The sequence below is a fragment of the Meles meles genome, chromosome 21 (assembly GCF_922984935.1).
Source record: "Meles meles chromosome 21, mMelMel3.1 paternal haplotype, whole genome shotgun sequence".
Taxonomy (NCBI): domain Eukaryota; kingdom Metazoa; phylum Chordata; class Mammalia; order Carnivora; family Mustelidae; genus Meles; species Meles meles.
This window is the reverse complement of record NC_060086.1, coordinates 42,140,284-42,164,772: the sequence shown is the minus strand read 5'-3', so window position 1 is coordinate 42,164,772 and position 24,489 is coordinate 42,140,284. Positions and strand designations below refer to the sequence as shown.

At 63.5% G+C, this 24,489-nt stretch overlaps 1 protein-coding gene across 1 annotated transcript; it reads left to right on the top strand.

The window, feature by feature from the left end:
- The first annotated feature begins 211 nt into the window (after positions 1–211).
- Positions 212–22,761, top strand: KCTD5 (potassium channel tetramerization domain containing 5). The gene is made up of 6 exons (XM_045992585.1): positions 212–476; positions 10,053–10,161; positions 10,926–11,017; positions 12,791–12,886; positions 15,316–15,441; positions 21,093–22,761. The coding sequence occupies exons 1-6, from the start codon at positions 225–227 to the stop codon at positions 21,120–21,122; spliced, it is 705 nt and encodes a 234-aa protein (XP_045848541.1). The 5' UTR covers positions 212–224; the 3' UTR covers positions 21,123–22,761.
- Positions 22,762–24,489: the final 1,728 nt, after the last annotated feature.

The window sequence follows — 24,489 nt, the reverse complement described above, 5'->3', positions numbered from 1 at the left end:
CGCCCGCGGGGCGGCGGCTTGCGAGCCCTTCGAGCCCGACGCCCGGCTCCGGCCGGAAGGGGGCTCGGCCGGCCGCTTTTCCGGACCGGAACTTCCGCCTGCCGCGTGACACCAGGGCGGGCGCTTTATGAGGGCGGACCCGTGGGCGGGACAGAGCGAGGAGGACGGTATTAAAGGCCGGACGCTTCCGGTGGGGAGGATCTGTGGCGGGGCTTGCTGGGATCATGGCGGAGAATCACTGCGAGGTGCTGCCGCCGGCCCCGGGCGGCCTCGGGGCGGGGCTGGGGGCCGGCCTGTGCCGCCGCTGCAGCGCGGGGCTCGGCGCCCTGGCCCAGCGCCCCGGCGGGGTGTCCAAGTGGGTCCGGCTCAACGTCGGCGGCACCTACTTCCTCACCACCCGGCAGACGCTGTGCCGGGACCCGAAATCCTTCCTTTACCGTCTGTGCCAGGCCGACCCCGACCTGGACTCGGACAAGGTGAGGGCCGCCCGACTCCCCGTCCCGGGCCCGGGAGGCCGAGGCTGGTTGCCCGGGCGCCCACCGCCCTTGAGGACGCGCGGCCGGCCCGCCTCGGCTCGCTCTCGCCCCCTCCGCCCGCCGGCGGAGCTTTCCCACGCCCCGGACCTTGCTGGGGATCCACTTTCTTTTCCCCCGTGGAGCGCCTCGTCTGTGTCCCCCTGTACTTCGTGGCCCTGGAATCGGAGAGCCCTGGCCGCCGCCGCCTCTTCTCGCATTCCAGACGTTTGACTTCACGTTGGCGTGGGGGGGGGGGGGGGTGACACGGGTGACCTGCCTTCCCCAGTGACTTGCATTTAGAGAGTTGGCGCTCCGTCGTTTACAGCCACAACACGCGCCCACTCAGCACTCGCAGAAGGGGCCGTCCGTGGAGTAATTTCTCAAAGCGAAGGTTGCGCGGGCCGAGGGGTGGGACCAGGTAGGGACGTTTCTCGGGGCTGCGTCCCCACCGCCCTCCCGAAAGGGGAGCGTGTCTTTCATTAAGGGCTCCTCCAGCGGTGCGGATCGTAATGGAAACTGGATCATGCCCTTCGAGAGACCCGTGTGGCTGAGAAGAGCGGCTCCGGATCTGTACCGGCTGAGACTCGGAAAAGGCTCAGTCGTAAGAGTATTGTCACCTATATTTATCCCGGGCGGTTCACAACCTTCTAACTTTCCTGGGTCTTCTCAGTGGAGCGTACATAATTACACTTGGCTTTGTGCCTCGGCCGCTCGAGGCTTGCCAGGCACAAGTCTTCCCAGAGATGCTGCTCCCTCTTCAAGTTTGGGAAGGCAGACGGAGCCCATCCTCCGGGTGGCGTGACCTTACGATCCGGAAACGAGAGCTCCCGAGCTACCACAAGACCACTTGTCCTTGGCAGAAATCAGGCTTTGAGATGCCAGCGGTCCAGTCGTCCCCCTGCCCACGTGGCCGCCCCCAGCTGCTTCCACCGCTTTGACCCAGCTCTCCACTGGTGGAGAACTGACCTCCCAGAAAATGCAGACCTCTCCAGGACAGAAATAGGCTTTTGTTGGCTGTGATTTTCCTTTCATGGGGAAGGTGTATGTTTTACTGTTGGTTGGTCGGTATTAAAACGCTGGGCCACAGTGGTCATTCACTGGGATTTCTACTCGAGAGTTCCTGTTTTGTAGATCGAATCCAATTTTTAAAAATTTCTCTTGTCCATTGGATTTTTTTTTTTTTTTTTTTTGAGGCACAGTCTCTCTGTTCACTAAAACAATTGATTCAGAGCCAATGAACGATAGCCCTCGCGGTTAAGTCCGTTCGTGCCTCTATTTTACTGTCTCAAAATGACTTAAAAAAAAAAAAAAAACTGTGCTCTCCTGTGATAACAGCCCTTTGGGGGAGGTAATTAACCCACCGGCATGCATCTGGTGTGCAGTTGCTTCTTGTCACCGTCGGGCGCTTCCCCGCTTTTGATCTCCAGGTCTTAAGAGTGAAATTTAGAACACGAAGGAAATGCGGCAGATAGAGTTTCTGTCTCATAGGATAGTTGTTAGTGAATAAGCGTGAGTTTTTATCGAGCGTAATGGGAGTTTGCCAGAAAGAGTCGTGCTGATTCACATCGGTCGGGGCAGGAGAGTGAGTTCTTTACTTCAGATGAGATGCAACGTGTAAGATACTGGGTCTCCTCCGTGCCGGTTCCCCCCTCTGCGTTTCCGATGAAAGAATGTCCCAGGGATTCACTCCTAGATCATTAGACCCTGTGTGAGAGGAAGCAGAGGCCGAGGGCGGAGGGGAAGGGGCGTTTGGAGGAGTGGGACAGCCAGTGATTATGACACGATGGAAGAGAAACAGGATGTTGATTCACTTGTAAAAACCTCGACGCCCTCACTTCGTAGTTAAAATGGATGAGAGCATACCTGACAGATGTCCCTAGGGCTGGCCAGCAGCGCGGACCTGGTGGAAGGTTCCTGCTGGGCACCTGGCAAGTGTTTATTGAGCTCCTGGGCTTCAGCGAGCTGGTGCTTGGATAGGGGTTGAGTGGGGGAGATTGTGGGGGGCGTGTTCCATGGAAGGGGAGACCAGGAACCTTTGGGGAGCCTGATGGGTTGAAATTCATTGGGAAAGTGCGTGGAACTTGCTCTTAAACACTGCGGGAGCCTGTGGGAGAGGTGGAGTGATGGAGTGTTTTCTGAAGAACAGGTTGTTAGGGAGGAGGTGGGGAGCAGGACTGCAGTTGGCCCCTCTCCCCCTAAGTCCGTGTTCCCTCTCTCGGGACTAAGCCTGAGACCAGCTCTGGGCCCCAAACCCTTACCGTCCTGTCTCAGGACTGACGCTAGCCCCACGGCTGCCGTGCGGCTCTCCGTAGACCAGTCAAGTATGAATTCTCACTTCCTCAGTGGGGCTGCGCCTGGGGTGTTCATTTCAGCCTCTGCCTCCCTGCTGTCTGGGTCATCTTTCTCCCAGGTTCTCGTAAGGGGCGGGCGGGCGTGACACTCCTTCCTGGAAGTGCTTGGTGAATGCTTGATGTGTGATTCATTTGGGTTAAGTCTCTTTGGATCCCGTGGTACCTGGCCCATCAGGCACTGCTGAAAACAGGGTAGCGTTTGTTCAGAGCTGAATCAGCCCCTGTTTCGGTGTGGAGATGCTCTAGGAGTTGAAAGGGAAACAGGAAATACTGCTGCTTGGTGGTTGGAAACCACTCAGATTAAGTAGGATTTGAGGTGGGTTCTCTGCTGCAGGAGCCGGGCCTGGAGAAAACCCGAGCTTTTGTCCTTGCAGATGCTGCCACGCAGGTGGGTCTTTGAGGGGCGGGGCCGTCACAGGGCCTCTGGTGACCTGTCACTTGCAGCTCTTCTCCTGTGCTCACTCTGGGTGCGCGTGGCATTGGCAAGAGTGCTGGGATTGAGAGATAGTGGAAGGGAGTGTACAGGCACGGCCAAGCGATGAGGGATGTGGGTGGAGGGACAAACTTTTAAGTTGCTTGGCAAGAGAAGTGGGGATTCCTTAGAGTGGAAAGAGCAGATTACACTCCAGGGAACTAAATCAGAGATGAAAGGCTGACTTCTCGAATTCCGAAGGGCATCCCGGGCGCCCGTGAGAGCCGTGTCATCCTGTCTGAGGCCCGGAGTGGGCGACCCGAGACTCTGGTGCATTTCATTTCACGCTGTGGTCAAGGATGTGGCTCTGAGCATGTTCTTAGCCCTGGCCACGTGCCGTGGTTGGCCTAGGACCCAGGCCGAAGGAGGGGCCCCCGCCTTCCGCCTGTGCAGCAGGTGCTCGCTGGCAGAGCCCACGGTGCGTCTCCACAGGGCACCTGAGTGGACAGCCCCGGACCCGAAGCAGCCTGTGAGTCCAGTCTAGGCCAGACCGTCCTGGGAAGGGACTTGCATTAAGTGAGAAGAGCTCGCTCTAGGGCATCAGACACGGGCCCTGGGCCTGCAGCTGTCCCCATCGTCAGCTGTCTGAGGGCAGCCCAGGCGGAAAGGGCCGTCACTGCACTTCCTCTTTCTGCCCTGCACGGCGACTAGGCTTGGTTTGGAGCCGTGCTCAGAGCCACATCCTCAACCACAGGACCCTGTGGCCCACCTGGCTGATGCCGCTAATTGAGTTTCATTCCGGCTCGTTGACAGGGTGTCCGTGGCTGCTCTCACCCGCGGCTTGGCTCTCACAGGTCCCTTCCAGGGCCGCTGCAGGGCAGTAGTCCGTAAAGTCCTGCAAAGGGGTCGGCCCTGCACCGAGGGAGGTTTGCACGTGGCTGGGGGGGGACTCCCCCCAGACCGCAGAGCTCCAGAAATGTCCAGGCTGGCGCCGGTGTGCTGTGGGTACTGGGAGACGGGGCGTCTTCTCTGGTGGCAGAGTGAGACTGGGGACTTGGGCCTGACTTGGACCTTTACCAGAACTTAACTCGCTCTGCAACCTTGGGGTTCGGAGGAGCTGTGAGCGTTGGGGAAGACGGTGTGGGCCACACCACCCCGCTTAGGGCTCCGCGCAGGGTCCTTGTAGCAGTAGGTGCCTCACACTGCTCCCTGTTTGGTTCTTAGAGAGCGCGCTTTCCTCTGCTTCGGAATTTGTCCTTGCTGCGGTTTGTGTCTGCACGTAGCCTCTGAATTACCTCACGGTCTGGTCTGCGCTGCCGGCCTCGGAAGGCGCTGTGTGCGAGCCCGGCCCTCCTGTCCTCCAGCCTTCCGTGCTGGCCTCCTCGCGCTCTGCCCAGAGCTCCTGGCCGAGCTGAGGACAGGCCCGAGGGCCGCTTCCCAGCTCTGGAGCCTGGGCCGTCGGGGAGGGACACAGCTTCCTGGGCAGCCAGCGAGTTTTCTCGCAAGAAACGAGGTCTTCAAGCCCGGCGAGCATGACTGCAGGGTTCCAGTCCCATCCGCCCGCGCGTTTGGAATGGGCTTGAGGCATCCGCGTGTGGGTGTGCCCGAGGGTCTCTTCTCATCGTCCGCATTCCAGTGGGTTCTAGTTTCCTCAGCGGTTGGGCTTCTGGGATCTTGCCCTGGTTTTGCCAGTCAGGCTTGGGTGGCCCCAGTTGTGGAGGTGGTGAGCTGGGTCAGCTCCAGCAGACACTGAGGTGGGTTTTTGGAAACAGGTCAGGGAGAGGTAGGCCGCAGGGCCGCTGGCCGAGCCCCAGCACTGTGCGGTGGGCAGGGAGGGGGGAGGGGCCGCGAGGTAGAGAGGAGCCGCGGGCCTGCCCTTCGGCCCCAGCAAGAAGGAAGGGTGAACCCCGCACCAGGTCTGCCTATGGGGCTGGGTGTGGAAGAGAGCAGAGGCCGCCTTGGAGCCAGCAGGGCGGTGGCTGCGGGGACAGCTGGCAGGGCGGGCTCGAGGGCCTCCCAGGAGCAGTGAGCTCGGCGTAAGGCGCGGGCAGCCTGGCACCTGGGGCCCCGGGGGCTCTGGGCTTGAGGAGGCCTTCCCTCCGAGGTGGCCGAGGGGCATTGCAGCTGGGGACCCCGGGTCAGTCACTGTGTGGTGCTTCTGCCGCAGGTGATTCCCCACCCCACCCCGTTCCTGCCGCTGGCTGGCTTTCTCGTGCCGGCACGTTTACGTTAAACACACACACTCACGCCAGAGTCAGTAACATGACGTGCAGAGGACTTGGGTGCAGGTGTTCTGAGGCTAGACCTTCTAGGGAGGGGAGCACCTGCGAAGGCCTGGCAGACACTCGGTCCCTGGCTTTGTGACATAAATGTTCACAGCAGCTGTGACCCTGATGGCTGGCTCTCGGGCTGGCCTGTCCACGGAGCACGTTGCCCAGGACTGTCCCTTGGCCCCAGGGTGACCCAGCCCCTGCGTATGCACAGGTGACCTGGCATCTGCTCTTGGTGCCCCTGGTCCTGCCACACTGAGTGGGTCACGGGTTCCTGGGGCCCCGGGGATGTGCTGTGGCTGCGTCTGAGACACACTTGCTGCGGGAGGAGCCTGGGCCGTGTGGGGTCCTTTCGTACAGGCCCCCGTGTTCGCTTCTGGGCGAGCCTCATGAGTCGTGTATGCCATCCTCAGTCGGGACGTGCCGGCGGTCAGGGCCCTGGGAGCTGGGTGCTGTTTTGTTGCCGGGGCCGGCACTGAGGTTGGGAATGACCCGGAACCCGGACACGCGCACCCCCGCCTCGGCCCCGGGTGGGCAGAGGAGTGGGAGTGCGCCTGATCTCAGCACACACGGGCGTCTCGGGGGGCTCGCGCAGGGAACGCACAGTCAGAGCCCGCGGACACTCCCGGCGACCCGGGGGCCTGCCCTGGTGGATCCCGGGGCCACGGCTCTCTCCGGACTCTGGGTCTCTGCCTCTCTTTTGTAATTGGTGACATCCCAGGCCTCTCCCGGACGGAGGGTTTGACAGACTGTCGGAAACGGAACAGAGGAGAGGGTGGAAGTTGAAGGTTTCTTGTGCGAATTTGGAACAGTCCCTTGAAATGGATCATTTTAGGGTAAAAGCTGAGTATTTCTAATTAGGCTGATTGCAGACGTCGGCGCACAGAGAATTCTGTGCGTTTACATTTAGATTTTCACAGGGAGATGTGACAGGATTTTCTCCCATTTAGCTCAGGACACTCAGCCCTCCTCGTTTCCAGGCTCCTGTGGCTGCGCTTTTCCTCCGCAGCAAGGCGGTGGCAGAGTCCCGCTTCCCCGCGTTTGTGGAGGCCCGGGAGGTGGTGGAACGGGGCCAAGGGCGGATGCTCCACAGAGAGCGCTCCCGGAGCTCTTGCCCATTGAGAGTCTTGGGGAGAGTTCGGCATCTCTGACCCTCCTCATCACCATTTCCAGGGCCGCCTGGCCCTGAGGGACAAGCAGCCCCCGCCTTACCCACGGCACTTTGCTGGGCAGTGCGTGCGGTCCTGCCCCCTGCCCCTCACAGCTGGGTTTTACTTCTGGGTGCAGAGTGAGCGGGGAGAGCCTGGGTCTTGGGGGCTGCCTCCCGAGGGGCGCGGGTGTGTTTCTGCCTCTTGCAGAACGTCGTTCCCTAACCAGCGATGTGGGCTGAGGATGCTGGGTAGGCCCGGAAAGGAAAGAACGGGCCAGGGTGGGGAGGGGTTTCAAACAGGAGTTTCAAGTCAGGATTGTCCTCTCTGCCTCCGTCCTTGTCGGGGCTACAGTTAGGTGTCTCCTGTGAGAGCGTGTGATGTGGGCTTGGCCCTGCCTTTGCCCACTGGCTCCTCTCGGAGAAATGACTGTGCACACGGGGCTTGTGGCCAGGGCGTGGTCTCTGGCCTGGCCGCCTCCTTGCCTGGTGCCAGTGGCCCAGCAGCCCAAGCTTAGGGGTCCAGGCTTCAGACTTGCCGTGCAGACCAGCAGCTCGGCCTTGGAGTGGGTCCCCCTAGGAGTGGGATCCAGGCGACCTGGACATCCTTGGACTGCCCCGCTCCCAGCGTGCAGACAGAGTCTGTGGGGAGTTGGCCTCATTACTTATCTCTAAGCCAGGGCCAGCTTCCCCTGTTCCCAGTCTTTAAGGTACGTGTGTATTTTTAAAGCCAGCACTTCACAAGTAGGTCAGACGCTAATTCAGTGAGAAGTGGGGAAGGTCAGTAGAGGGAAATGATTTATCGAGAAAGGAGGCTTAATTCAGGCTCTTTTACAAAAAACACACAAAGCTTGCCACGCTACAAATGTAGCACACGCTTGCATAAATCGAGGACAGGACAGCAAGAGGAGACGAGGGACTCGCGAGTCTTGCCACCAGCCGGCGTCCGTGTCCCCCTCCCGTTCCCTGCTGCCCGTCGCCGGTGTGAGCAGACCAGGGTCCCCGCGGTGCGTGCGGACACGGCAGAGCTGACCGCCTGCGGCCCTTGCTGCCCCCCCCCCCCCCACGCCCGTCGCCAGTGTAGAAGGCACCAAGATGCCGTTCTCCGGGCTTTTGCAGAAGCGAGCCCAAGATTTATATTCTGAATTGGGTTTTTTTGTTTGTTTCTTCTTTTTGTGTTGTGTGTTTTTCCTTGTTTCTGCTGTGGGCGGGAGGCCCCAGGGCTGCACGCCCAGCTCAGCCGGTGAGGGGCTGTGTCAGCCAGCCGGCTGCAGTGTCTGGGAGCCCGTCTGCAGCCTGCCCTTGGCCCCGCTCAGCAGCTCGAGAGCCTGCTGCCCCCGCTCAGGTGCTCAGATGCGTGCTTTTTCCAGAGGTCTTGCCTCTGTGCATCTTGGTGAGAGTCTGTGATGCTCTGGGCAGCAGCCCGAGATAAAGCCCAGTGGGGTTTTGGGGGCTTGGCGCTGGGCCCCCCGCACTTACTGTGGAGGCTGAACACCCCCCTCCCCCGACAAGCGCAGGTCTGAGTACAGAGAGTACCGCGTCCTGACGCTGCCGCCTGGCCCCGCCTAACCTCGGACTCCATCAGAGCGAAACAAAGCCCCAGGAAGGAATCGGTCCGTGAGCCTTGGCGGGCCTCCACGGAAGAACCCACTGTTGAGTCTCTTAAGTGCTGCTCATCAGTGCAGGGCTGGGCAGGCTGGCTTGTCACCGGTAGGGGGTGGCACGTCCCGGGTGTCCGATGACTCGGGGCACAGCCTGCCACACAAGGCCATTCAGTGAACCTGCCATTCTGGGTCCACGAGTGTGGGCAGCCTCGGGCTGCGGGCTCCGCGTGTCCCTCCACGGCTGGCAGCGTCGGTGGTCTGCGGTTAGTGGAGCCGCCTTCCCTCCAGGGCCGGCACAGTGGTGCCCGCGTGAAGACCGTCGCTGGGCTGAGCCATGCTGCCTCAGGCTGCCGGAGCTCGGGCCTGCTGTGATGGTCCTCCTGGGCGCCTAGTCTGGGTTCGCTGGGGCCTGGGCCCGGTGCGATGAGGAGGTTCCCCGGGTGCCCTGAGGGCAGACACGAGCCCCGTCCCTGTCTGATCTTGTCCTTCCGCCAGCTGTCTGTCGAGGTAGTGGTGAGCCGTTGGGTCATCCCTGAGCTTGGTGACGCACAGATGTCGTGCACTGGGCTCTTTCCACACCGGAGCCGGGGGTGGGGACAAGCCCCCGACTTCATGGCCGCTTTTTGCCAGGAGGGAGACTGGTAGAGCATCTTTCCTGCAGAAACTGGTCTGCGGGTTCCTTGGTCTTGCTCAGAGAATGGTAGGGGTCCGGAGAGATGGGAGGCAGGGGGTCCATGGCAGGGTGGAGGGGTTCGAGCACGAGAATGAACTCGGGAGCTCTGTGTGTGGTTGGGACAGCGCTGTGGGGAACTGAAGCCCACAGAGGGGCAGGCCATGGCCTGTCTTGCCAGGAGGTTGGGCTGAGGGCCCGGGTCCCGCCCACGGAGCATCAAGGGTCCAGGTCCCAGCACGCCCCGTCCGGAGCCCTAACTGACGTGACATAGAAGAGCAGGTCTGCAGCGTGGGGGGGGGGGGGCTGTCAAGAAGCCTCTGGGACCTCCAGGCTCTGGCACACGTGGGTGAGAAGTAGGGCCCTCACGTGCCCTACTGCTTTATGCTGCCCTGGGGCTGCGTCCGGAGTCCGTAGGCACAGACACCCAAGAGCGCTAGGTGTTCCCGCCCCCGCACTCGCCCTGCAGAGGTGCTGACGCACTGTCCTCTGCGGGCTCTGCTGGTCTCGCTCCTGCCGAGCAGCTGCTGCACGGTCCGTCCTTGCAGGGCTGCCCCACGGGAAGGCAGCCCGGGCCAGGCCCTGCCCAGCAGACCCACGGCAGGTGAGCAGTGTCCTTGCTCGTTGGGTCAGCAATCTCTGGGAGGCCTTGGGCCCCCCTTGCCGTGGAAGACAGGCCTCTCCGCACGGCTCTGTGTGCCTCTCGGATCCCCTCCCCCGATGAGAAGGCCCTGCCGCACGCAGGTTCCCCGGGGGAGAGTCTGTGTTAGGTCCTTCGTGTTGGGCAGCGTTGAGCTGCACGGAGGCCAACCCGTGCCTTGAGCCACTGTCACCGTGCTGCCGAGTAGGTAAAGGGAGGTGAACTTGGCCTAGACCTGAGGTGGTGGCAGACGAGGCCGTGAGGCTGCCGACGGCCGGAGGTGTGCACCGCTGCCTCCCGAGGTGCCGCGGCAGTCTGGTTGTGGGGTAAGGGACACACACGACCCGCGTGCCTCTGCAGCCGTCTCCGCGCGGCCTGGCCTGGAGTCACCTGGGGGACCCATGCCTTGCCCTCGGAGACTCAGGGTGCTCTCTTCTTCGTAGGATGAGACGGGTGCCTATTTAATCGACAGAGACCCCACCTACTTCGGGCCCGTGCTGAACTACCTGAGACACGGGAAACTGGTCGTCAACAAAGACCTCGCAGAGGAAGGTGAGTTGGGGCCAGACGCCCAGTGGACAAGCTGACTGGTCACTTGACACAGACCCCTCGGAGCCCGAGCAACAGGGGTGCGAGGAGCAGGCCCGGCACACCTTCCCCTGCAGAAATCCCGGGTGCCCACGTCCCTCCCTGGCTCCCGGCTGCCTCTCCCGTGCCCCATGGGGCAGCAGGTGCTGGTCTCTGGGAGGTGAAGGCTGGCTGTGGGCTCTGGGCCGCGTCGGGAGCCTGGCGAGCGATGCCGCTGGGGCCGGCGCTCCGTCTCATGGCGACTTTGGCTCACACGGCGTTGGATGCGGCTTCTGGGTAAGCCCCGGCACGCTCCTTCCAGGGCCCTCTGCAGCCTCACCTCTGAGCGCTGTCTGTCCTGCCGCAGTCCGGCTCTGGGCACGGCGAGCGGGGAGCCTCACGTGACGCCATCTGCCACGTCCGGGCCTCATGCGAGGGCAGTAGATGACCCACGGGCGATGGAGGGAAAGTCTCTGAGTTCCATCCAGGGGTGCCCAGGGCGGAGCTCGGAGCAGATGCGTGTGCGACAGTGTGCCCAGTAGGCCACCTGGAGTGGCACGTGCCGGGGTGTGTTCAGGACCTGGGCCCCTGCCCTTGATCCCGGCCGCTGAGAGCCAGTGTCTGCACGGCGTCCGTTGGGAAAAGCCGGGGAGCTGCTGGGGGCCGGGCCGGGCCCAGGCCGTGGTTCACAGGGACGGGGCAGGGCATTTATTCTCGGACCTGGTGGAAATTACTTTTTTCCATTCTAGGAGTACTGGAGGAAGCAGAGTTTTACAACATCACCTCGCTAATAAAACTTGTAAAGGACAAAATTAGAGAACGAGACAGCAAAACGTCACAGGTGAGACCCGTGGCTATGGCTTCTGAGGCCGCCACAGAGGCACAGCTCCCTCCCTCCCTTCGCGCTGACCAGAGGCGGCCTCTGCAGGAGGCCCGAGTGCAGGCCCTGTCGCGGTGGGTTTCCTCGGGAATCGTCCTGATGCCCGACGGCTGCTGCTAGCCGTCTCCTGCGGTACTGCCAGCCGGCGCCGTAGCCCGCACGCTGGGCACGTTCACACGTTCCTGCCCAGCCAGCCCTGTGGGAGCCCCGCTCCAGGGGGACAAGACAGTGCCATGGGGGCCATTCCAGGGAGGCTTCCGGCGTGGAGCAGGTGTGGACGTACCGGGAGCACGCCGGAGCAGGGTGCAGCAAGTGCAGAGGGCCTGCGGCTGGCAGTGAGCTCGGGGGTCGACCCCGGAGGTGGGGTCCTGCAGGTCGGTGTAGGTTCCACGAAGTCTTGGCTTTTCCTGGGAGGGGAGGGTGCAGTCAGCACCCTGCGTGCCCGCCTGTTGGGGCAGATCCCCTCGGGGAGCCCGTGTGCGCTTGGCCAGTTGGCAGAGCTGGAGCCGGTCTGCCGTCTTCTGCAGGGGGAGGTGCCGACGGGGCTGAGGCGTCCGTCTTCGCTAACACGCCAGCGCCGCAGTGGCTGGCGCAGCACGGAGCCGTCTCCCGCTGAGCAGCTCCTCCGGGGGGTGCCACGCAGCAGACGTGCCCTCAGGGATGCTCCGGTCATCTGGAGTCTGCACCTGCCTGAAGCCCTTTGGCCTCCCTGTCCCATTGTGGGCTGTCGCGCCGGAGGTCCGGCGGGCCCCGAACTGAGCTGTCGGCCTTGGCGAGAGGCTCGCTGACAGCCGGGCCACTCAGAGTGGCCAGTCCCGGGCCACGGTGCCCCCAGCCCTCCCTCCTCCGGGTGCCTCTCAGGCACCAGGACAGCAGGGAGGGGCCACGGAGGGGGCAGGAGACCGACCACGGGCTCCCTGGTCATCTGTGGCCATTTGCTGCCACTTTCCCCTCTGCCCAGCCGCCCTGCTTAATAAGCAGGCTGACCCACGCGTGCAGCACTGAGGCCCGTCTGCCTCGGAATCCCTCTGCGCGGTCGGGTAGAAGAGCCCTCGCAGGGCCTGGGGCAGCCCCAGTGTCGTTCCCGTCCTGACTGAGCGCACGGGGCTGTGCGACAGCCGGCGCTCTCGCTGTGACCACGGCGGCGTGAGCCGCTGCCTCGACGTCCCGGCACGCGCCCGCCGTCCATTACCGCTGCCGCCTCCCACAGCGGGAGCAGCTCCGCGAGGGCAGGCTGCCGGGGGGCGCGTCCCCGGCGTGCTGTGAGCGCCAGGCAGTTAGCCCGGCACGCGGCTCAGGGGAGGGTGGTGGGTGGGTGCGCGCTGCACTGCGGGGCACACCGGCTTTCGGGAAGCTGCCTCACCTGGGGGGGGGGGTCTGAGGCCGTGCGTGGCTCCGCAGGCCTCCCCGCCAGCCCTCCCGGCGGCCCCCGCTCGTAGCCGCGTCCTTGCTGCTCACATCTGGCTCGGGGTGCCGTTGGGGTTTCAGGATCGTGATGCCCGGAACTTTGTGATTGAGAAATAGAAGGATGTTTGACGGCGGATGAGGAGGAGAACAGCCGTTCAGCGCGTTTCGCTTTGCTGGATGCGCTTGGGCTCGCTCTGTGCGCCGCGACCTGAGCCGGAGTGGCACGAGCCTGCCCTGGGTCCCCCACGGGGCTGGGTACGGGCCTGGGGAGCGGGCCGTCGGGCTGGGTGCGTGCGGCCCGTCTCAGCCGCGGCTTTCCTCTGGCAGGTGCCGGTGAAGCACGTGTACCGCGTGCTGCAATGTCAGGAGGAGGAGCTCACGCAGATGGTGTCCACCATGTCCGACGGCTGGAAGTTCGAGCAGGTGAGGCCAGGGCCCAGTCGTGAGGTGTCGGGGGCCTGCGGCAACCTGTCACTGTCCTCCGGCGCCTCGCAGACGGCGGCCTGTGCCCTGACTGGATTGGTCACGGGTTCGGGGGGGCGGGTGGAGTTGTTTCTCGGGCTCCCGCGGAAGTCCCTGTCCCCGCTTCCCCACACCCTTGTCTTTTAGTCCGTCTTCCTTAAGCCCGTGCTCTGCGGCCACGGTTCTCTTCGCTCCCATCTGGCCTCTCCATGCATGTGGGATTGACCGCCTGAGTGCATCTTGGCCCGACCCCACCTTCCCGTCCCCTCACGTCCCCTCCCGTGCTGGCTGAGCAGATGGCGGCTTGGGCTCCTTTGTGCTGCGGTTGGCACAGATGCCCTTCCCAGCGGGGCTGCTCTGTGGCTCCCCGGTCCCGGTCCTGCCCTCGGCTCTGGTGTGGCTGTGCCCTGCACTCGGCCGGCCTGGCGCGGGGTGTGGGAGTGCTCCTTCCCTTCCTGGAGCCTGGGCTCCGGCCTGTGCAGCTGCGGCCCACGGGGTGTGGCCTGGAAGCACGTCCAGGATGCTCACTCATTCGCAGGCACCTTTTCCACAAAGCGCTCACTGTTCCTGTCCCTCAGGCAGGTTGGGACTAAGGCTTGGACCTGTGACCCGGCCCGGCCCCGCAGCCCCAGGTCTCAGCTGCCCGGCTCGCCAGGCCCCTCAGGCCTCAGAGCTTTCTGCTTCTGTCCAGTGCAGGTTCCAGCTGCGGCAAGCGGTCCCATGGGAGAGAGGGTGGGAAGTGACAGGCTCATCCCAGCCTCCCTTCTGATCAGGCCACACCTTTTCTTTGGGTCCTTCGAAACAGTGGGTCATGTGGTAGAGCATGCCGGGAGTCCCCTAAAAACGTCACGAAGACAGCTGCAGGGTTTGCGCTCTCCCTCCCATCCCGGGGCCCGGCGGGGCAGCAGGATAAGCGGCTGTGCCCTGCGGCCACCAGGGCTGCTCTCCGTGTCCTCTCACGGTGTTGCCCGCGTGCTGGGGATCCAGGTTGTGTCTGACGTCGTTACACTCGTGCCAGAGACCATGTAGAGACAGGTCCCCTCCCATGCCCCTGGCGTCCCCCCTCGCCATGCGGCCCGGAGAAGGCAAATGGGGGCTGCAGGCACCGGTCAGAGCATTGACCTGGCTGCCGTCCCTGGGAGCAAAGCCTCTCTGTGCTCAGAGTGAGGGCTTTGTCCTTAGCTCCCCCGGACAGGTCCCAGACCCTTCACACATGCCAGGTTCCTCTCTTGTCCCTGAGTCGTTGTCGCTGGAGGATGGGCTCCTCCCAGTTCTTGCCCACGAAACTCCAGAACCAGTCCCGTTTGACGAGGAGCGTTCTGCTTCCCAGAAGCAGGAGCCGGGCCTGCTATAGGACAGTGGGGTAAGGGCCCTGACGGGTGTTGGTGCCAAGCCCGGGGTCAGCCCGTGGTAAGGGCCGAAGAGAACAAAGTTCCCAGGTTGCTTCGGCCACCCCGGGGCCCGCAGAGGGCAGGGCACATCTGTCCAGAGAGGCGGGGAGACATGTCTCCAGGGCACACCTTCCAGCAGCCGGCCCGCCGTGCTCTCCCGTCTCTGGCCAGACAGGCTGCGCGGCCGGCGCGCTCTGCTTGCTCGGCCTTGCCCACAGCCCCCACGCTGTCCTCATCCTTCCCGTGCTGTGCCTCGTGGTCCCCCGCCCCTGGCCGTCTCCAGCGCGTGCAGCCAAAGAGCGAGGGCCCTTCAAGGCACTCGTCAGCCCAGGGATCCTGCCCTGGAAAGCCTCTCTGTGGTGTGAGGCTGCCTCTGGGCTCATTTTGCTTCCAGAAGCACACGAGTCTGTGCCGGCTCTGGGGCGGGCTGGAGCGCACTGGTCGGCCGCGTCCCTGTCGCACGCCACCCCCACCAGCTCAGCCTGACGTCCTACCCGTGTCCATCTCTGAGATTCAGGCTCCTTGGGCCTGGCACCTGCACCCCCTCCCTCCCACCCCAGAGCGTGTGCCCTTTCCAGTTACTTGCCCTGCTGGGAGGTCAGCCCAGGCTTCCCCGGGGAGCTTGTTTTCAGCCTCTGCGTAGGGATCGTCCCTGTGCCAAAGGCCTCAACTTCACCACCTGCTCTGAGCCAGCCGCCCCTGCCCCACCCCACCTCCCAGCACCGGGGCCCTCCTCTCCCATGGGCCCCGCCACAAAGTCTAGGCGAGCTGAATGGCCCAGCCGTAATGGCCTGTCCCATGCGTGGTTTCTTCACGTGTGTGTGTGCATGTCTGTGCCGTGTACGGCTGCGTGGGGATTTCATTAGAAATTAGAAACCCCTTGGCCACAAGCTGCGCTGGCTGTCCTCAGCGTGGGCTCCGGGCTAGTGTGTCCCGGCCGGCAGGAGGGCCGGGCGCGTGCTGCCCTGGCCCCCACGGTGCTGCCTTCTTTCCTCCCAGCTGGTCAGCATCGGCTCTTCCTACAACTACGGGAGCGAAGACCAGGCCGAGTTCCTGTGCGTGGTCTCCAAGGAGCTGCACAGTTCCCCATACGGCACGACCAGTGAGCCCAGCGAGAAAGCCAAGGTGGGTGACCGCGGGCAGGCAGACGCTAGCCATCTGGGCCCAGCCGCTGACCCTCCGGCTCCCGCTTGCGGGGTCTTGTCTGCCTTGTGCTCTCCTTCCTGCAAGTCCTTGCCTGATGCATCCACAGAGTCCCACAGGGAAGGACATGAGGGTCCCGCGGGCCACGGTGGTGGAGTGAGGGGTCTTGGAGCAGGGGCTCCCCTTGAGGCGAGCCCTTGTGGCTTCTGCAGCCCACGCCCTCTGCCCACACCTCTTTGGACAGGCAGAGCTGCTTCTGGAAGTTTGTGTTTCGATGCCAGTTTGGATGGATTTCCTAGGGCTTGGGACATCTGGGCTGGAGAGTGGGGTCTCCCAAGTGGTACCTGTGTTAGCCACATCTGACCACGTCTTGGGGGTTGTGTTTGATTTGGACAAGGAGTAGCGGATGATGCAGAGGCTCTGATTTCCAGGCTCCTCAGAGTGGTGGCTCGGCCCGGGCTGTCCCTGTGTGAACTGGCTCCCTGGTGGGTGCAGGCGCTTCCGTCTCCCAAGGAGGGCAGGGACACTCAGGGTTCATGCAGGGCAGCCACGCCGGGTTTCAGGTTAGCCTCATGGCATGGAGCAGCAGCGGGTGTCGCCCCTGGGGTCACGGACTCCAGATGCTTCTGCCCTGGGCTGGCTCTACCCGGCGGGACTCCTGGGCCTTAGAGGCTGGTGGTGGCCTGTCAGCCCTGAAGCCAGTTCTGAGGGGAGCCAGCCCAGAGGATTATAACCGATGACATTAAATTGGGGGCTCCTGACACCTCCTGAATCTCAGCTCCCTCCCTCCGCCCGAGGTGGCCCCTAGTTGGTGCTCCTGACCCAGAACTGCCTTGTGACCCTTTCAGGGCATTCCTTGGAGGTGTGGCCTTAGGAGCAAACAGCAGAGCTCATGTGCGTGTTAGCCTTCCCATGGTGGCCGTCCTCACGGGGCCCATGGCAGCATGAAGCAGTCCCATGTCTTCACGACGGGGCAACTATCTGGCACCCAGCGTGTCCAGGCCACTCCCCCGCCACCCAGGACAGGACTAGAGGGGGGGCAGTGCTTGGCCCAGGGACGTGCTTCCCGTTGATTCTGGGGTGGAAAGTGACCCCCGCCCCGGGGGCCCCAAGCGGCGTGAGGAGCTACATCTTTCCGAGCAGTTGCAGAATTCTGGTGTGGGATGTTCATCTGTGGAAGCTCTGGTTTCCGAACTTGACGTCTTCGTCGCTGTGCTTGGGCGGGATGGCCTGCCTGCGCTCCTGTCCGCCCGGTAGCTCTGCGGCTGCGTGTCTGCTGGGAGGGAGCTCCAGGTGTGACCCCAAATCCTTTGCTTTTGAAAACGTGCCCTGCTTTTCTCTCCAAAAATGCCCGGGTCTGAAGCGTGGCTGTCACCGTGGCTCCTAAACGGGGACAGTGACAGGAGCTCCCCAGGAGGCAGAACATGGTTGGAGCCTCCAGAACGCTGCACCAGACGGGCCCGGGGACCTGGGGACACCAGACACAGCCTGGTTGTACAGTGCCGCGCCTTCGGAGGGCGCCAGGGGCCAGCCTCCCGGCGCAGGGCGGGATCGGTCGGGCAGCCTAGTGAGCTCAGCGCTGCACACGAGGGTGGCCCACCTCCGCCAGATCAGGGGCCTCCCAAACCCGGCTGCCGATCCGAGCTGAGCTGGAGTGCTTGCAGCACTCACTGAGGGGACCCTGGGACAGAGAGGGAGGGCGTGGGGCTGAGGCCTGGAGCCACGAGCCCTGTGTCCGCGCAGCGCTCCTCTGCCGAGTTGGGACAGGTGGGGGCACACGGGACATTGCCCACTGGGGTGTCCCTGCTTCCCCATGCAGGGATTTTACGGTTTGGTGACACAGACAAGATTGATAGAGAATAAGATCGATAGAGAACGTCCCCTCGCCTGAACGCCGCTTCTAGCCCCCCAGCCAGCTGAGCCCGCCCCGCCGTGTTCTTAGACCGTCTGTGTGGCCTGGAGGTCACAGCCGTTCCAGGGCCAGTAGCAAAGGCCTCACCGCAGTTTGGGCAAGGTTCAGTTCTTCACTGAAAAGAGGGCAGGAAGGTCTGGAACCTTGCGGGCGCCAGGCCTGGAGGCAGTGGGCGTCTCCAGGATTTCCCTCCGCGGCACGTCTGGGCGTGTGGGTTCGGGGCCCAGGACCCCCCACGAGACTGGCGCATCTCTGCTTCACCACCCAGCACGGGGGGCGTGTCCTGGCCTCCGTGCGGGGCTTCCCCAGCCGCTGCGCCGTCCCGGCCCGTACTCACGCTGCCCTCTCTTCTTCTCCCTTGCCGCATGCCGCGTACCGGGCCAGAGCGACGACGAGGACGCGGGTCACGATGGGGATGACTCAGATTAAGTGTAAATGTCATGGTGAGCTCTGTCACCCTTTAGTGGCCACTCACTTTAGTCTCCTTGACCCCAGCCTTTCCTCCGCTGTGCTTCCTGATTCCTGTAGTGGACAGAGAACCTTCCGCACTAGACGCTGACTGTAGACGTGCCGTGGAGCCAGCCTGTCTGGGGTGGGGACTGCCGGCCTCTTTCCTCTAGAGTCCCTGCGCAGGTGGCATCGGGACCTCGGCTGGGGGGCCTGAGAACCCTGTGCGTCGGGCCCTACAGCGCCCTCGTCGCCGTGGATGTCTGTGGCAGGGACACGGCCTGGCCCCCGTTGCTCTGCCGTGGGCTCAGAGCCCCAGAGCCAGGGCTGCGCCTCTGCCCCGAGCCTCAGGAGAGGGATACTGACAGAGGGGGTCTGTGAGGACCTTCTGCCTGTTTGCCCTGGAGTGGGGAGGGGGCTCCGCAAACGCCCCCTCGCCCCGGCCGCCCCTCACGCCGCTGCCGCTCCCCGCCGCACGGGTCCGGAGCCCGACTGCTCCCCGTGAGCTGGGGCTGCCTGCTCTGTGCCCTCAGCTTGCACACAGAGAGTCGAGGCCCAGAGAGGGCAGGTTGCAGCTGGGCGAGCCACGAGCTGTCCACGGGGTCCCCTGCTCCCTCCAGGCCCCCCGCCCCCTGGTCGTGGGCCAAGCCGTGCCGATTGGGGGCCCTCAGCTTGCGCCCTAGGAGCCGCTCGGGAGAGGCGTGTGGCCAGCCAGTCCCCGGAAGGTTGACCGCCACCGTGAGAGGTCTGCACTGGGGCCGCAGGCGGAGAGCGGCGTTTACATGTTCGGTCACTTTTTGGTGACTGCACACACGTGTTCACACACACACACGTGTTCACACATACAACGTGTTCAGTCTTGCTTCTTGATCCACCAGCCCTCACGCACTTGTCACCCGGCTCCCTGAGACAGTTTGTTGAGCCCTGGCCTGGACGAGCCCGGCCCAGGAGACACGCCGCCCGAGTCCACCTGTCTCTTCAGACTCTCTGGTGGCCGCGTTGAGAAAGTCAAGAGCAACGTGGACTTAAGCTAATTCTATCAGTTGAGTACGTGCAGAGCCTCACCTCACGGAGGCATCTGTCCTCACTGAGTCAGTGCCCGGAAGCAGAAGCATGGCCCGCGTCTACAGCCCACCTCTGTTCGGAGTGGCCGCACTGACCTGGCCGGCCGGCTGCTGAGCACGCCTCACGGCCTGTGACAGGAGCCCGGCTGGGCAGCGCGGGTCCCAAGGTGGCCCTGACCCTGCATGGTGAGGCAGGGTCCCCCTGCCCAGGCCTGTCTGAGGGGTTGCTGCCTGGCGGATGCTGTGGGTCCCTGTGGGCGGTGGCCCAGGTAAGATCCTGTCCTGGGCAGAAGGGCTGTGACTGTCTCAGGTCTAGGACTGCTTTTCAGTCCTCGTCAGGAGGCACCTGTTGGGGCTGACTCCGGTGGGGCAGCCCCTCTGGCGTGGCCGCCTTGCTCCGGGCCACGTTTCGGGGGCACGGGCTTCATCCTCTCCTGCGGACTTAGACACTCCGTGTTCTCTGCTGGGCCCCCATGGAGTGAGGGACAGCTCTGCTTCGGGGGCACCCACAGATCCCAGCTTGCCCGGCAAGCAGCGAAGATGGTGGGGCTGAGCCCAGCCCTGTGGGAGTGGCAGGGACCTGTGCGGGACAGTCCCAGGTCCCCTCCCCAGACCGCATCCCTCTGACAGGGGCCTCCTGGGCTTTCCCAGCCAGCTGGCAAATCCTACTAGACGTAAGGCCCTGTCGTGGCCCGGGCCGCTGCTCCCCCATCACAGCGGAAAGTGCATCCCACAGGGAGCGGAGTGGGGTCCCGGGAGGTGGGCGCAGCGGGCAGGAGAGCTTGCAGCCTTGCCAGCCGGCCGTTCCGGAGCCCTCCGAGACGTGGCAGGCGTGGGCCCAGGGGCCCACAGCGGTATGTAAGGCACCAGGGCAGAGGCCAAGTGGCCCTCAATAGCTTGGGCCTTCTTGAGTGGTTCCGAACGAGCCCTCGGTGACTGAGTGCCTGGTGCCCTGCTCCTGTGGCCTTGCTGCCCTGGGCATCCCCCTACCGCCCAGCCTGGGAGCAGGTGGCCAGGAGCTGCTTTTTGGCCAGAGGGTCCATGTGGGCCTGGACCTGGCGTGAGCAGCCTGGCCCCTCCCAGGGCCCCGTCCTACGGTGTGCCTAGGTCTGGGGCTCAGAAACAGTGATCCCAAAGCTGTATGTGGCTCGGCTCTGGAATCCAAGCAGAAGATGCCCCCAGGAGGCTAGCTATCCGTGGCTGATGGCACAGGCCGCCGTACAGCGCTGGCCTTGGCTGCATTGGGCCAGGCTGGGACTTGGGCACGTCTCACGGTTCTGCACTGCGTGTGTTCATCGAAACAGCGAGTGATGTGCCGGCTCTGAAGCACCCCTCTCCGACCCCGGGGACATGGGGTGGTCCTCTCCCCTCTGCCTGGTCTGCATGGGTCTCAGCTCTGCAGGTGTCCACCCGTGCTTAGGGCTGAGGGAGGCTGGGGGTCCCCTCTGTCGCTAAGGAGTGAGAGGAACAGGGACAGGCGTGGGGACAGGCAGGGGACTCTGCAGGGGTGCAGTGAGGAGGGGCTGGCAGCCTTGAGGCAGCGAGGCCTGCCCGGCAGTGGCAGCGGCAGCATTTGGGCTCAACAGGTGGGTTTGGAGGTGATGGGGTGATCCTGGGGGCCCAGCCTTAGGGGCGTGTGACTGGGGCAGGACTGAGGGGACACCCAGGGGACTTGGTTTGTGACGGGGCCAGGAAGGAGAGCAGGTTGGGGTGGGGCCCGCTGACGCACACCCTCAGGGCCCTGGTGGTGCAGCTGTGTCTGCAGCCCAGGCCCTGGCCAGGCTGGAGGCTCAGGAGTTGGAGCCTGGCAGCCAGGCTCTGGCACCTGCAGGAGGGCAGCGGCAGCCATCGAGGGGACCAGGGACCTCTGGGCACTCGGTCAGGAGCCAAGTCCCAGGTGCCCCTCCCCAACACATCCCAGGCCTCCCCGAGGTGGTCTAGAGGCGCCCAGTGGGGGACAGGCCGGCTGCTGAGGCGGGAGGCTGGGGCGTGCGTGTCTGCCGTGGGTTGGGACGGAGATCTGGAGGGCCCCCCAGCCGAGGGTCTCTCAGCCTGTTCTTGGCCCCTGGGCTCCCTGCGGGCGGACTTGGGGTCTTGGGCCCTGCTCCCAGAGCAGTGCCTCGCTTCAGGGCCCTGTGGCTCCCAGCTGGCGGCCGGCTGCCGCCCCGTCCGGCACCCAGGACCTCACTGTCTGTGTTTGGCGTTTTCAGATTTTGCAAGAACGGGGGTCAAGAATGTGAGAAGCGCAGTGTTGACGACCGAAGAAGCATTTTATCTTGTCCCAAGTTGCAACGATCTGCCATGTGGAGGAAGCTTGGCCGTGAGAAGAAACCTGTGTTTGACAATTTCTCTATAGAGATCTGGGTGTGGATCTTTTTTTGCCTCTGAGGTGGGCGGTGAGAGACGGGACCCGCTGAGGCCGGGCGTCCCCACTTGGAGCAGGCCTGCTAGCCAGGTGGGTGTCCCTACAGGGGCCCCTGTGCCGCGTTCCCCGTGCTGCACGGGCCTGAGGCAGGATGCTTCCAGCCAACCCCTGTAATCACCGAAGGTCATTTAAAGGACAGCGCTCTTGGTGCTAACATAAACAGTCTGACGGAGCCTGGGCCTTGTTGGCAGGACCTGGCTGCAGCGCCGTGGCCCCAGGCTCCAGGTGCCCGCTGGTCACCCACTCACGCACCAGGCCCTGGTCCTCGGGTCACGGAGTCCGCGCATCCTCCCTGGCAGGAATGGCGATTTCTCGCAGCTGTGGCGTGTGGCTCCCGAGAGAGGCAGCCTCTGCGTGTTCACTACTTCCCGGGCCTCGCCCCCGAGGCCCGGCCTCCTTCAGAGCCCGGCTCCCCTGGCCTGACCCCTCCTGGAACAGTCGAGGCTTCTCCACTTGTGTTTTCCAGGCAAGAGAACTTTGCATCCCTTCTTCCCCAGTGTGGACGGACTACCCAGAGTGCTTAGTCCTTAGAAACGCCTACAAACGCGGCTGCGTTCGGACGGATGTGTTACGTCATTGAGAGGGGTAGTAGTTGGGTGCGGCCCGGCCGCGGGCCTGTGGGGAGCTGCTGCTCGTCAGTGCCTTTGTCTCGCCTGGGATGGAGGTCGGGGTGGGGGCCTGTCCGCCTGGCTTCCGGAGCCGAGACTCCAGGTCACGCTGAAACCCGAATGTTTACAGTGCATCACTAGTCTCTCTTGCCGGCTCGCTCGTTTTCTTCGTCTAACTATGCAGTTCTCTCTGGGGTTTGGGGTGTTTGAGATGCGCCCTGTACAGGCTCTGCCCGTGGGACACGACGCCGGAGGGACCAGAACCCCTGTAAACAGCGCCGCCCGCTTGCTCTGAGGACAGGCCTTCCCTAGCTGTCGGGGGACTGTCAGAGCCGGGGGGTTTGGAGGGCTGGCTCGGGTGTGCTCAGTCTCCAGTGCTTCCGGAGGCTTCTTGCCTGTGCCCTCCTCTTTGCCAACAACCTGATGAACCAGGTTCTCCGGCGCCCAGGACTTACCTCCTCCTCTCTGTAAGGTCTCTCTTATGTTGTTAAATGTTCGGCTTCAGATTCATCGCAGCCTTTCTAGAGGGCGCCTTGAGGCCCCGGCGACCCATCTTCCCGGTGCGCCTGGGGCGGGGACAGCCCCTCGTTGGCCTTGGGGTGTACCTGTGGGCGCTGCTGGCCACGTAGCGTCGTTTGATTCATGACCTTGACATAATAGATAGGCTTGTGGTTTTTTAATTTAAAGATATTAAGACTTTAATTCACTAAAATTTATTCTAAGGGGATATTTATACTTTTATACTTTTTTAGGTATCCGTATTTTATCAGCTTACAGTTTAATGCCTAAGTTTCCCCTGAAAATAGCAAATAAAATCGTGTATTTATGAATGACAACAACTGTTAGTGTCTCAAAACGCACAGAGAAGGGGCTGCTGCGCAAGCGCTGAAAGGCTCTGGAGGGCCAGTCTCCCGCCTCCGCCGGCCTACCCCCTGCTGGCATCCTGCCCCATCCCCAGGGGACAAAGATCCAAAGATCATCTTCAAGTGATGCCGCCCTGCTCACCCTGCCCAGAAGCGCCGCCTGCGTGGGTCCTGGGGCGCCTCCCCCCACCCCACAGCTGCTCGGGCTCCCCCTGCTGGCTGTTGTTGGGAAGCTCTGAGCCGTGCCCCGTTCGCTTGGGGGACATTCCCATTCCCGCGTTCCCTGGAGAGTCCGCCCTCCCTGAGGTCGCACAGACCCCCCAGCCTTATCTGAGCGTCCCTCCTGCTTGCAGGTGTGCTGCTGGCCTGGCCAGGGCTCCCAGGGTCCTGGTGGTTTGTCCTGCGGGACCAGGCTGGGGAGCGGGACATGCTTGCCTGCGGTGGGAGTTGGTGCTCAGCATGCAGCCGGGGACACGCAGGGAGAGACTCCAAATCCTGCTTCAGAGAGTTTGCTTTCCGCACAGGCTGCCTCGGCATTTCCCAGCTCTGATGCCAACAGCAAATCTGAACGTGTCTCCTGTCCAAGGAGAGGACTGGAGGGGAGCCAGCTGCCCAGCCCAGGTCCCGACACTGAGGGCCCTTACTCTGGGTGCGCCAGGCAGGGAGGGAGCCCTTCCTCTTGAACCTTGTCCTCCAGCCCGCCTGCTGGGGGAAGGTGTGGGGAGGGCAGGGGCACAGCTCTCTGGGCAGCCAGCCCTGTAGCTCCAGCGGGCAGGACGGAAGAGGTGAGCGGGCGCATGGAGTGCGCAGGTGCTGGGCCCCCCACTGAGCCTCTGTCTGGAACCTTCTGGTCCCCGGCCTGGCTTCTCCCACCTAAGCTTTGTTGTGTCCACCCAGCAGGTCTTTCTGGCCTTCTACCATCTTCCCCAGAGTGGAAGGCAGTGGCTGGCTCAGTGGACCCCAGGTTGCAGCTGTCTGTCTGTCCCCACGAGCCTGTGCCCTTAGGCCGGCCAGGCACCGAGTCCCCCGTGCTTGTGCCTCGGAGTTTGTGTGGGCGGTGGCCCCTGCGTTGGAAGGGAGTTGGTCTCTGGCTTTGACTTGCACACATACCCCTTCTGCTGCTGCGCCTGCCGCCTGCCCTGCCTTCGGAGCTCCTGACCTTGGCGTGGCTGCATCAGAGCAATGACTGATCCCTGGCCCTTGAGGCCAGAAGGGGCCTGGGGAGCTGGCCCAGCGGTTTTCCATCCTGGGGCTCCCATGGGCTGATCGTCGTGCACGCACAGGTGTGGATGTCCGTGTTGACTGCAGCCTGCGGAGAAGTCAGCCCCCTCCTCCTCCTCTGGTGGCCCCGAGGTGGGCTTTTCTCGGTGGGCCCTGACCTAGGCCGATGGACGGACTTCCAGTCCGTGTCCGTCCGCTCTCCGATGCCCCCCTCCACACCCTGGCAGATGGCTCCGAGGCCTGGCAGCAACATGGAAAGTTCTGCGTGCGCTGCCACCGTGCCCAGGGCCGGAGAAGGGATGGTGACGGCTGGGCAGTTTCTCAGCTCCTGTCCCAGCACTCGTCTGCTTGCTGCGGGTGTCCCCTGCCTGAAGGAAATCTCTCCCTTCAGACTCCTAGCCTGTGCGAGACCGTTTTCTATTCCTCTCTTGAATGTCTGCCCCCAGTCTGGTGCGCCCGAGTTTGGGGAGGCCAGGGGATGGGGGCCGCG